The following is a 13,170-nucleotide window of genomic DNA, read 5'->3' on the forward strand; positions in this document are numbered from 1 at the left end:
TCAAACCTTCAGATGAGCCGAATACTTACCAACTGCATGATTTGGTTCCTCCTGCCGGCTCGTACGTTCTGTATTGATGTATGAGGTGGTGGGAAGAACCAGTGTGCAGCTGGGAAGCAGACATTACAAATAACCAGAAGTGTACAATTACAGTGGCCAAGGAACAGGGAAGCAGCAGTGATTTAAAGTGACATTAAACCCTCAGATTTTTTAACATAAAACAATAGTGTAATGTGCGCCTTACTGTAATCCATGGTTGTTTCCCTTCTCTTTGCTGCTCTTCCTTTTAAATCCTCATGTCTTCTCATGCTGGGGGAGAACTTCCCTTTGCAGCTCAGGGCCTCTTCCTGTAGTGCTGGCTCAGGTTGTGAACCTACATACAGACACCATGTATCCATTCCCGAGACAAGGCAGTGTGCTGCAAAACAGAAGTTCTCCCCCAGCATGAGAACAGATACGGATTTAAAAGGAAGAACAGCAAAGAGAAGGGAAACTACCATGGATTACAGTAAGGCACACATTACACTATTGGTTTATGTTAAAAAATCTGAGGGTTTAATGTCACTTTAAGACACGGACGGCCAGAAAGGCGAGTATATTCTCTTTACATTAAGCAGGCATGCTTTTGTACACTAGTGACCCTGTACTGAGGGTCACTTTAAAGCAGACACCAAGTGGGAATTTATAAAAACTAGGGCAGTTGCTCATGGCAACCGAGCAACCAATCAGCGTCTCTCTTCAGTTTGCTCAGTTGAGCTTTGAGAAATGAAAGATAGAAGCTGATTGGTTACCATGCACAGCTGCTGCAGATTTTCTTTGCTCCAGTTCTGATAAATTCCCCCCATGCAGTGTTTACACTGCACTGCGTATCTCACAAGGTCCTCCCTGCAAAATGCTGTAGATAGTACTCTAATGCTGTGGCTCTCAACCGGTGGCCCGTGACCCAAAAGTGGGTTGCAACACCAGTGTTTAGTGGGTCACCACATGCCTTCCACTGCGCTAGGCGAGAGGCTCCTTCCCCTATCGCAGTGCTGTCATTTTGAATGGCTGCTCAGTACAAGAACTATGCTGCCCGGCACCAAGTCTCAGCTTGAGGTGGGGTGGGCTGGGGGTATGGCCGTGAAGGAGCGTCATCCATACAAGCACTGCTTACAGCTCCCTCACGTGCCCCGCAGAGGAGCCTGGGCGGGAGTGGAATTGCATTTAGACTCCCGCCACCTCTACAGAGCAATCAATGCACATATGGATGGAGCTCCGTCACAGCACAGCAACCCACACTGGACCCCAGGCTGGGGAGCCACTCCATTTGTCATAAGGTAGGGAGACTGGGTGGACCTAAAAAAAAAAAAAAATTATATATAGATATATATATAGATATCTATATATAAAAATTTGGCGTTTTGTATATGTGAGAGAATGTCTGTGAGATGTCTGTGAGATGTCTGTGGTTGTACGTGTCTATCAATGTTTAAGCACCCGTTCACACCAGTACCGTGTGATCACTTCACCATGCAATCGCACCTACCGTTCTGGTACAGGAAGTGCGCTTTTATTTGAATGTCACCCCAAACGCACCTCCCGCCCGCAGTTCGATCCCCAGCACTGGAATGCGTGGTACCACAATGGCGCGCGTTCCGTTGAGGTGCGACTTAATGACTAAGGACAAATGTGGGTCCTGAGGTTACACAGGTGGAGAACCACTGATCTAATGGGTCTCATCCCACTTGCTATAGAGTCCTGTGTTTTTGTTTCTTCCCCCTTTCATTTAAAGGAATGGATATTTCAATTGTAGGTAGAATGTTGTGGGGTCACCACCACCTACTACTGTCTTGTGTCTTAGGGACCGAGAGGCAGGATCTCTCGATTTTTGTTCCCAAATACATCTCGCCCTTTTGTTGTACTGCCCATTAGACACATCATCCCACAGCAAAAAGAGAGAGGCTCTATTAAAGTGTCCCGGGGGTGTGCACCTCTGCCCATCCTTGGCCTGACCAGACAAGAGATATTCCCCTGTGAACATTGGAGGACTTACACAGCGGCCCCTTCTGGGAAGCCTTACTCTTCAACTCATCCAGCTTTTTCTGCTCTTCCTTCTGTTTCTGCTTATAGGCGACATCTTCCTATGAAAGTAGAAAGAACAAGTCCCATGAGCATTAAAAATGAAAATAAGGTCCATACAGTCATGTGTAAATACCTTTCTCTGCCTCAGATGAAATGCTAAAGCAGGGGTAGGCAACCTCAGCACTCCAGCTGTTGTAAAACTACAAGTCCCATGAGGCATTGCAAGACTGACAGCCACGACTCCCAGAGGCAGAATGGAATTTGTAGTGTCACCACAGCTGGAGCGACAAGGTTGCCTGCAACTATTCAAGAGGACTCTGCACCAAAGCCCTTCTTTAGTTCTTCTATTAATGCCTGACCACAAATCTCAGCAATACCTTATACAGCAATGCAGAATACCACCAGCTATAGAGGACTACAAATCCCAGCAATACATTATACAGCAATGCAGAATACCACCAGCTATAGGGGACTACAAATCCCAGCATTATACAGTAATGTAGGGCTGCAGCGAACGATTATTTTCATAAATCGATTAGTTAGCCGATTATTAACTTTGATTAACCGGTTAATCGGATCAAATAAAAAAAAATGAATGCCGTCATTTATTTAAAATAAACGAATGCAGTGTTACAGACAAAGTTTACTTCAGAATAAAAAACGGTACACACATACAGGGGCATTCCAGTACCGCACGTTCCAGTGCGGTCGATCACACTGTGGACGGGAGGTGCAATAAAAATTAAAGTGACAAAGGGGGAAAAAAATGCAAAAAATAAAAATAAAGACCCCCGCCCCCCACATACACACACAAATACGCGTCGGTGTACCGTTGTGCGAAAAGGACAATTACGCTACACATATTACATGTCGCCACTAACGTCAGTGTGAGTAATAATTCTAGCGCTGTCGATCATTGTTAGCACTAAACTGAAGAGCGGTAAAAGCGTTTAAAACGTTCCCTATGGGAAATTTGGGGTATTGACTTTTTTTGCGGCTTCACCGGCGAACACAATTTTAAGGCTTGACATGTTTGGTATCTATTTACACGGCGTGACCCCGTTTTTTATATTTCACCAAAAAATTGGGTATAATATTATGTTTCTGCGCACTACATTTTTATTTAAATTTTTTTCCCCCTAAAAATACCGGTTTGATAAACATTTGTGCAAAAACTGTGCGACTGAAAAAAATCGCAACTAGCATTTTTTTATACTACAGGGCCTCTGCTTCCAGAACATATATCATTGTTTGGGGGTCTGAAGCGGTTTTCTAGCCAAAAATTTATATTTTATCATGTGTGCAAATGTAAGAAAATGCACCTGACAGCAAGTGGTGAAAATGACACCAATAAAATGTTTTTTCTATTTTTAAATTTGTATTTATTAAACTTAGAAAAAAAAATGTTTTGCCTTTTTAATTTTAGTTTACTTTATTGCTGGGAGCCATAGCAAGCCTGCTATTGGATATTTCAAATTGCAATAGCAGTCTGGCTTTTGCACCCGCCCACTGCCTGAGCGGGGGAATGTTTTCAGTGCCTCTTCTCTGCCGGCTGCAGCAATCCGTATCCCCGCTGCCTCTGCCGACGCAGCCGGGGAGAGCAGCGGGGATTTGAAGGGAGGACACAGAGCGCTGCAGCCAGCACCAGCGGGGAGGAGAACAGCGGCAACTAATCGATGATGAGAATCATTACCAGCTCTACAGTAATGCAGAATACCACCAGCTATAGAGGACTACAAATCTCAGCATTATACAGCAATGCAGAATATTATGACTGTGTTGCTCCGGGGTGGCGGTCTGATGTCCCCAGAGTCTCAGGAGAGCGGTGTGGGGTCTCAGGAGAGATACGGAGGGTCTCGGGTGCGGGCGTCGGAGTTCCCCGGGAAGGAGGTGTGCGGCCGACGCTGGAAACGTTGCCATCAATGTGCCAATATGCGTCAATAAAAGATGTTCACTTGACCAGTTTTCTGCAGTGTGCTGGTGACGACATTTTGCTTCTTTGGCGCTGCGGCTCACAGGAAGGCTGCCGAGGTTCCCAGCAACCTCAGGCAGCCGGTTCAGTTAAAAAATGTAAAGCTCCGGTATTTAGTATCGGGCCCTTACAGGAGTACTCAACAAAACGTCCAGTATCAGCACCAATACCGGTGTCAGTGCATCCCATGTCAAATGCCCATCAACACAGACCCTAGAGCAGCTGTTATTTGTGACCCTAGGCAAAAAAAACAAGCATTTAACCCTCGCAGTGCTGGGGTCACCTCCACCGCAAAGCTGAATAAAATAATACACCTCAGTCAGAGTGCCAATTGAGCGTGACCCAGAAAAAAACACATCGGCGGAAGCTGGGCATTAAGGCCCACCCACCACGCTGCCGCATAAGGAGGTTAGTGAGCAGTCTGGACTCCTTTAACCCTTTCACTGCCGGGCTAGCCCCACAAAGGTTAACCCCCCTTTAACTGCTTGAAGACCAGGTGTTTAGACCCCCTTCCCATCCAGGCCATTTTTCAGCATTCAGCGCTGCGGTACTTTGACTGAAATCGCAGAAAACTACCATACCCAAAATTGGCCATAAGCGACGCTTTAAAAGCTTTTACCGCTCATCAGTTTAGTGTCATCAGTGATTGATGGCCCTAGACTTATTGCTCTCACTGCGACGTTCGCGGCGATATGCAACATGTGCGGCGTAATCGTCGTTTTTGCACGTATGCGCCCCCCGATGCATGTTTGCATGCGTGTATGTATGGGTGGGGACTTTAAAAAATGTTTTTTTTGTAAATTCTTTTTTTATGTGCAACTTTAAATTTTGGGGGGACTTAAATTTTTTTCCCACTAAACTTTATTGCTATCACATACGGAGGCTAATAAAACCCCCCTATGCGATAGCAAAATATGCGACAGGTCCTCTTTTTTTTATTTATTTTTTTACAGGGGAAAGCGCGAACGCAGTCATGGAGACATCAGGGGTCTCCAAGACCCCTAATGTCACCTAGGATTCCCCCAAAAGAAGCTGATGAAGCACAGATCTGCTCCATCAGCTTCTGAAGCTGGAGAGTGACACAAGAATGCGGAAGTGATGTAATATACAACACTTCCGCCGGCCCGGAGGTAGATAACCCAACACCTTGCATGAAAGTTGTAGCTGGGCCCGAGGAGGTCTGTACACCAACGATGAGACAAACGGGTCAGTACCTCATCAACATCCTTGGAAGATTTCTTAGGCTGCTTTAAGGGCTTCTTCTTACCACCTGCAAGACAAAAACATAAAAAGGTTCTTTAATTGGCATTGCAACTTTATAATCTGCAGCTTTACACCGGGGGTCAGGCCGTGTTTATATCAGGGGCAGGCAACCTGGGCATTCCTGGTGTCCCGAGACTACAAATTCCATCATGCTCCTGTCTCTGGGAGTCATGCCTGTGGCTGTCAGAGTCTTGCAGTGCCTCATGGGATTTAGGATTTGTAATTTCACATCAGCTGGAGTGCCCTGGTTCCCTACCCCTGGTTTATATCCTCCAAGCTGTCTTTGGCCATAGAGAGTACAAAGGAGAGATTGACAGGTCAGCGGTCTCTATGGTCAGCGTTAGCGCATGCATACTACTACAGAGGCTGTAGGAGGATTTCATTTGCATGCGCCAATGCCATCTATTGTCAACTGCACATTCCAGCCCAGCCTCTGGCAATTGTAGTACCCTAGTAGCTGGATGCAGCCCCAATACACAATGGTGTCACCGCTGCCCTACCAGAAAAAACACCCCACACCCCTTTGATCACCCCGCAGATACAGGATGACACCGGATCCCGCTACCCCCAGTTAAATTACACACCTTCTCTTCCAGACATCTTTTCCGCTCGGCTAAGCGAGGACCCTTTTCTGCACCGGAAATATGCGTCCACGTAAATGCCTGAACCAATTTCGGGCTTCCGCCTTCAAGCTTCAAAATGCGATTACACTCAATGTAAAGCGTCACCTATTCCGACAATGAATATATTAAATTAATAAGTGGCGTTTGCGTGGGGATTACAAAAAAAAAAAGGCACCTCACGGTCGGTCATATATCTACGCCCATACATTGGGATTGGCTGAAGCCCCCGGATGCAGGATCGCCGCCATATTGGTATACCAATGGGTTGATTGCAGCGGATGCAGGGGCGCGGTCATATTGCTACACCAGTACTTTGAGATAGTGGAAGCCGAGCGTAGCCATATTGGTACACCAATTGAGAGGCTGCACATTGACTTGGCCCTTTTGGTTCCTCAGCTTAATGTCTTTCTCTGAAGGAAGGATGTGTTTGGCAAATTTTATACGCAGAATGCTGCAGAAAAAGGTTACAGTGCTACCATGCCTGCATTTTTTTAATTTGCGATCTCTGGGTACAGGAAGTATGGGCGCCGCCATCTTTGTACACCCAATAATAGTAGGAAGTCTGGAGAGTGCAGTGTAACCCTTCTGTCATTCGGATGAAGTGAACTGTGGACGGGCTTACATGACTGAAGAATGACCCAGGGACAATTTCTGATGGTCAGGTAACAGAGCAGTGTGTTATATCATGTACAGGAAAACATGAAATTTTGTTATTTAGCTATAAACTTTAAAGGGCACCTTCTTTTTTCCCCACCATGTCTTTTTACCTTATTATCATGTTTTTATTTGTGTGACTCATTAAAATCAAAATAGAAGCTGCACCCCTCACAGTACTTGACCCTTAAAAAAAATAATGGGTGCTTGAAGTGACATCCTGGCCCAATCAGCTGTGGCTGGGGCATTCCTCACCCCTCGGCTACATTTCACAATGAGGGGCCCCTGCAGCAGCTGATTGGGTCGGGATAGAGGTATGTCAGTGAAGGATTTGCAGGGGCTTGGTGTACTCTGTTCTCACCAAGCCCCCGCACATCACTAACAGTCATCCAAACAGTTGTTCCAAACTTCTGGCCTCTACATGGGTCAGAGTTCTCTTCCCGATTCTGTGTAAGATAGAGGATAGAACAACCGCCATAGCCACAAAACTCGCCATTTGTGCTGTACTCCAGCACTCTACTGTCAAGAGGTCCAGAATGTGCAAAGGACCGTGGTGATTTTGATAACCCAACAAATAAGGATTCACCGATAATAGTATTGTGCCGATACCGAGTATTTGGGCGAGTACTCGTACTTGCCCAAATGGTCTGATACCTTCCCCGATACCGGAACTTCCAGTCAAAAGAAGATTTCCACTGACCAGCAATGCTGTAGGGGAACATGGAGCTGACTTCCCAGGCTATCAGGAAGCTGGGCGGTGAGTAATGACCAGCTGGCTCCTTACTGATTGGCTGGGAACATCGATCTGGCTTCTAGGCCAATCAGGAACCTGGGAGGCGGGTCATTACTCGCTGACCACCTTTACTGATTGGTCGGGAAGCCGGTTCCATGCTGATTAGCTAGGTAGCCGGTTTCCCCTGCCAATCACAATAGATCCAGCTTCCCGGGAAATCAGGAAGCCGGGTGGCATGTCATTACCTGCCGCCCGGCTTCCTGATTGCCCGGGAAGCCGACTCCATGCCAGCGAAGGCACTGGTATCGGTTCTCAGTATCGTCGAGTACTGAAAGCAAAATGTTGGTACTTGATATTGAAAAAACGCTATCGGTACATCCCTACCTCTGGTACAATCTGTTTTTATTTGAGCGTTTCAATTCACATTACAGATCACAATAGACATGCTTGCATAGATAACATCCATAAAACAAATGATAAAAGCAGAAGTATAAACGAAAAGGAATTACTCCCCGCGGGGAACATCTGAGTGCCCAGGTAAGATATCACATGTCACAGTCAAACCCGGGACCAATACCGTGGTCCTACAGTTCATAGCGAGTAATGTGCAGGGGCATCCCTACCTCTAATGATTCCCCTACAATGAGCCTAAGTATATCAGGGACCAGGTAACCTCAATCCACCCCGTTCTGACAGCGCTGAACCTGGATGTGCTCAGAGCTCAGCATTTCCTGGTTCACACCACACAGGACTTTCCCATTGCTAATCTTCTGTTTTTATGGTTCTAGGCTCCCCAGAGGATTGGGGGAGCTACTTCAGCCATGAACTTGTTTCAGTCCTTCGATTGCTAGGATGTGTAGGCCAGGTCCGTGGCAGTCAAAGGGTTAAATTAAAGGCCCACGTTAGTGAAACATACTGGAGGGAATTTATTAAAACTGGAGCAGACAGAATCAGAATACCTCTGGGAAGAGTCGCTTCCCTAGTTTACCCCCCTCCGTCCTTGCACATCATGGCCGTCCTCTCTTTTGGGAGTGACATTACTTTCTGTGTTGGCCCACCTCCTTCCCCCCCTACCCTTTGCCTCCCTACATAACTTTTTGTAGCTGCCAGGGGAGGAGCTAGGGTTGCCCCCTGTCCAAATTCACCTGGACAGTCCGGGTTTCGAGTCCTGTATGTGCTGTGTCCGGGTTTCAGGCCAGCTGAAACCCAGACACAGCACATACGGGACTCAAAACCCGGACTGTCCAGGTGAATCCGGGACAGGTGGCAACCCTAGGAGGAGCGAAGGGGAATACAATAGAGTGTCACTTGAGTGACAGCTCTGAGGCTGCTTGACATCACATCCAAGATGGCGGCGCCCAGAGGCAGCCTCAGGGCATTTGGATGTACACACAAGGGAATGTTTTACAGGTAATTACAATGAGTGCACATCTACTCTTATGGGAAGATTTTTGTTGAAATGAATGGTCTGCAAAAGTCAACAGGGTCTCTTTAAAGTCCGTCCAAAAACGACCTTGTCCACCAGGTGACAACACTGCTCTACTTAGAAAAACAAAGATGGCCGTGTTCATGTCAGTGGCAGACTGCAATATATATTATTATATTATATTATGTCATTTTTGATTTTTTAAGTTATAGTGAAACTATAAATCTATGAAGAGAAAGACAATAACTTGCCTCTGTTTTACTTGCAGGTGTTGTATAATTCCATAGACTCTCAGGATGAAGCACCTCTGTGTCCCCCGGGGTGTAATTATCTCTACGAGACCTTCTCTGCATTCCCTTCTTCTAACAAGTAGCGTTCCCCATCTCCGCATTAGGACTTTTTGTGCTTCTGCATCTAAACCTCCCGACACCAACCTCCCTGTGGAGGATCGGGGAGTGAGACCCTTGCAGCGATGGAAGGACGCGGGGAACATGATGGGCAGAAACACCATGCAGGCGGTTTCCACCACGGCCAAAAACTGGTGGGACCGATATGAAGAGTTTGTGGGAGTTGTGGAAGTTCGGGAAGCTCAGGGAAAAGTAGCACAGGTGAATTCCTTTATTGCATCATTGATGATCTCACTCCAAAAGGAGAGCCAGCCAGTCGGGTCACTGTGCTTCAAAACACTCTGAGGGGAATTGATCAGAATCTGGAGCAGTTGCCCATGGCAGCCAATCAGCTTCTGTCTTTAGTTTGTTCCCCTATGATTTGAAATGAAAAAATGAATGAGAAAGAGAGAAGCTGATTGGTTGCCATGGGCAACTGCACCAGATTCTGTCTGCTCCAGCTTTGATAAATTCCCTTCTCTGCTGTCGTTTTGTTCACCTGGGGCAAAGTGATGGAGTCTCTTGCACGACTAGCACCCCAACCCACCTATATTCACTCCCCATCTGTTCTATTCCTGCGTCAGAGCCAGGAGGTCCAAACCTTGTGTAAGCTTCCTGTCTTGACTCAACAACCCATTCTGCTTCCCCTTCGCAGTAGTGGATCCTGAGCTCCCCCTGCACAGGTGATTGGGCAGCTCAAATTCCCCTGCTCCACCCTCCCTGCTGTGAATCAACAGCTCAGCTCACTCTACACCCCCTTTCAGCAGTGCCACCTCGGCTCCCCCCTCACCGGTGATTCAGCAGCTCAGCTCCTCCTGCTCTGCCCTACCTACTGTGAATCAACAGCTCAGCTCACTCTGCCTTCCCCTCACAGCAGTGACTTGGCAGCATCTCTCCTAATGCTCCCCCCTCCCAGCAGTGACTCACAATCTCAGCTCTCTCTGTCCCCTCTTCCCAGCAGTATTAATCAAAAATAGACACAAATTTGAAAAACATTTTTTTGTTTATTCGTACAATATCCTGTGTCACATATTCTATCCTCAGGCAGAGAAAGACTTCATGGTGGCCCGTGGGATAGTGCGAGAGGCCCGCGAGAGTGTGGAAGGCCAGCAGGTTAAGCTGAAGGAAGTACGGGATCGGCTGGACCGAGTGTCTCGGGATGATGTGCAGTACTTGGAGCTGGCCACTCTGGAGCATAAACTACTACAGGTACAGCATAGCACTGGGATGCCCCCTTGGGTGCTCAGTGACCCCCCAGGATTGGAGCCAAAGTGTATTTGAATTATTTTAAAACCTCAATAAGGGTGAAAAAACAGGTTGTGTATTTGTTACCTTGTGAAGTAAGATATACTCGACTTAGTCTGCCCCTTGGGGTGCGGGGGACCACTAATCCAGCGCTGCAAATGTGCCCAAGCCGGCTGGTCCCCTTCCACTGACGTCACTCCTCAGAGAGGAACCCGCTGCTGAATAGTCAATAGGAAGTGTCCACGTCATGCAGGAAGTAATGTGAACACTTGAAGAAGGATCCCACCTCCTGCACACAGAAAGGGAGAGAAGATTTGGGACTGGAGCGTCACCTGACCACAGCTTAAAGTAAGTAAAAGGCCCCATGCACATTTTGGGGTGTACAGTGTAAATGTGGACTTTGTTCCTGTGCCCGGGATACACAACTGGTGTATATAGACGCTCATGGATATGAATGGCTGTATGTGGGTATATGGCAGTACTGTCCTAAACCCACATGTGGTATACAGGCCCCCAAACGCAGAGCCCAGGCTGTATGCACCAGTTGTGTGTCTCAGGTACAGAAAAAAGCCAGAATTTATGTTGTGCGCCCCTAACGGCCCATTCACACCCAATGCCTTGGGGCTGTGCTGGGTGATTTTTCCAGCGTAGCCGCATTGCCTTGTCCCTTATGCGCTCAGTTCATACCACTGTGTTGCTTTTTGGTAGTGTGCGCTGAAAAATGACGGCATGCAGTACTTTTTGTTGTTGTTGTTGTTGTTGTTTATTTAGCGCACCGCAGTGTTATGTGGTACAGCCCATGGAACCTATAGAACATAAAGTGACATTGCAGTCACAAATCCGCCCCTCCCTGCTGCTTTAAGGACTTACCTTAAATAATTCCTCTTGATCCAATCATCTTCCTTGTATTGGTGAGTCCCTCCAACGCTGGTGCCGGTCTCTGATCCAGCGCAGACTCCTCGGGTCCCACAGTGTCTCTCCGATGTGCACGCTCCCGGCTGCGTGTATTCATCTCCACTTTGTCTCTTCTCCGCCGAAAATCTCTACTGCGCATGCGCCCGCCCCATCACTCTGCACGGCTGCTCGGAAAGCTTCAGATGGGAGCGGGCTGCGGAGACACAGGTAAGTTTTTGGTAACTTTGGTACTGCTTGCTAGCAGTAATTCTATGCAAAAACAAAGGAGAGTTTAGTTCTACTTTAAAGGAGAACTATGAGATGAGTGCTTTTCACTCACCTCATAGTTCTAGCCGACCTGTGACAATGAGACTGTCACAGGTCGGCTCAGTAGATCGGGAGGTGAGCGAACACATACCGGGTTCCCTCACCTCTCGATCCTGTCAGCTTGCGGTATACTGAGCTTAGGGTAACGGGAGGACGCTAGTTTGTGTCCTCCCGTTACCCTAAGGAGAACTATGGGGAAAAACACTGACCCCATAGTTCTCCTTTATTGAAATATCACTGGAGAAGAGGAGACTGAGGAAATGCTTCTTCCTGCCTGCAGCAGACCAATGACATCACCTCTTCTTGTTGCTGTATAATGTGACATGTCCCTATTTTATTCATGTAGACTAGTAAAGTTACTAAAGTCTACTTCATATGTTCCATGAATGATCCATTTTTCTTTTTGTGTATCTGTAAGGGGAGCTCTCGTCGTATAAGTAAATAATAGCATGAGAGATTTCCCCAGCAGCCCGTGTGTTCCACCAAATCCCCCGACACATCAGTTATTACCAATCTTAATTCGTGAACTATTTTGCTTTTCATTGTTTGAAGGGAAGAGAAGGGCAAGCCTGGGGGGGGCCCTGGGGGTCCATGTAAAATTAGACAGAACGGTTTGTAAAACTGATTTTGGATTATCTGGGGAGATACAGATCTTCTTGTGACGTTTTCCTTCTCTCGGAGGTCTCTCTGAAGGAAAGGCGGTGAGTCAGTCTCGGATACGTCGTCTATTAATCACATTTATTCCATCCAGGCCATAGCTAATCTGATCAGCGGTCTCATGTCCAACATGTGTTCTGTGTTCCCAGCTGGAAAGTTATTAATCAGATCCTAATGGGACGAGCTGCAGGCACACGTTAACCACTTAGATGCAGTCCCATGCCAATGATACCTCTGATCTGTGATGTGTTATATGCTGAGAAGTGATTTTGATGGGGCAACATTGGTCTATGGAAAGGATTAGTTCATTTAAAGCTGAACTCCAGGCAGATATAAAATGATAAATGAATGCCGCACTCTCATCATTAATGCAATATATATATATCCACACAGGGCTTGAAAAATCCGCCCGTCCTCTCGTCTGTGACGAGAGGACGTCGGACCTGGATGAGCAGCTTCCCGGCCGGCCGTTGTAATTAAATGGCCAGTCGGAAGCTTTCCATTCAAGCGATCAGGATTTATAAATCTTGCACACTGGGTGAATACAAGCAATCACCTATGCTCCTCGGCTCCATCCAGTGGGGGGAAAATTGTACGAACAGCATTCGCCCAGCATATAGCTGGGTGGAAGATTTCTAAATCGGCCCCCAAGTAGTTGTAAAGATATGTACAGTTCATCAAACACATGCTAAAGTTGCAAAATGGAGTTCAGTACAGTACAGGGGGTTGTGTTTGGCTGGGTGAGAGTGCAGGGTGGTTGGAGGGGGTGGCTGGGTGAGAGTGCAGGGTGGTTGGAGGGTGTAGCTGGGTGATAGTACAGGGGGTTGTGTTTGGCTGGGTGAGAGTGCAGGGTAGTTGGAGGGGGTGGCTGGGTGAGAGTGCAGGGTGGCTGGGTGACAGTACAGAGGATTGTGTTTGGTCTGGGTGAG

General features: G+C 47.2%; 1 protein-coding gene across 1 annotated transcript in view; it reads left to right on the top strand.

Moving 5' to 3' along the window:
- The first annotated feature begins 9,000 nt into the window (after window positions 1–9,000).
- The window catches only part of CCDC51 (coiled-coil domain containing 51), an 8,653-nt gene continuing 4,483 nt past the window's right edge, over window positions 9,001–13,170 (top strand). The window contains exons 1-2 of the mRNA XM_018557978.1: window positions 9,001–9,340; window positions 10,163–10,327. Of these exons, the coding sequence (XP_018413480.1) occupies window positions 9,029–9,340; window positions 10,163–10,327 (477 nt within the window). The 5' untranslated portion in view covers window positions 9,001–9,028. The remainder of the gene's footprint in view (window positions 9,341–10,162; window positions 10,328–13,170) is intronic.

Source organism: Nanorana parkeri, unplaced genomic scaffold (assembly GCF_000935625.1).
Source record: "Nanorana parkeri isolate BGI_ZX_2015 unplaced genomic scaffold, ASM93562v1 scaffold314, whole genome shotgun sequence".
Classification (NCBI taxonomy): Eukaryota; Metazoa; Chordata; class Amphibia; order Anura; family Dicroglossidae; genus Nanorana; species Nanorana parkeri.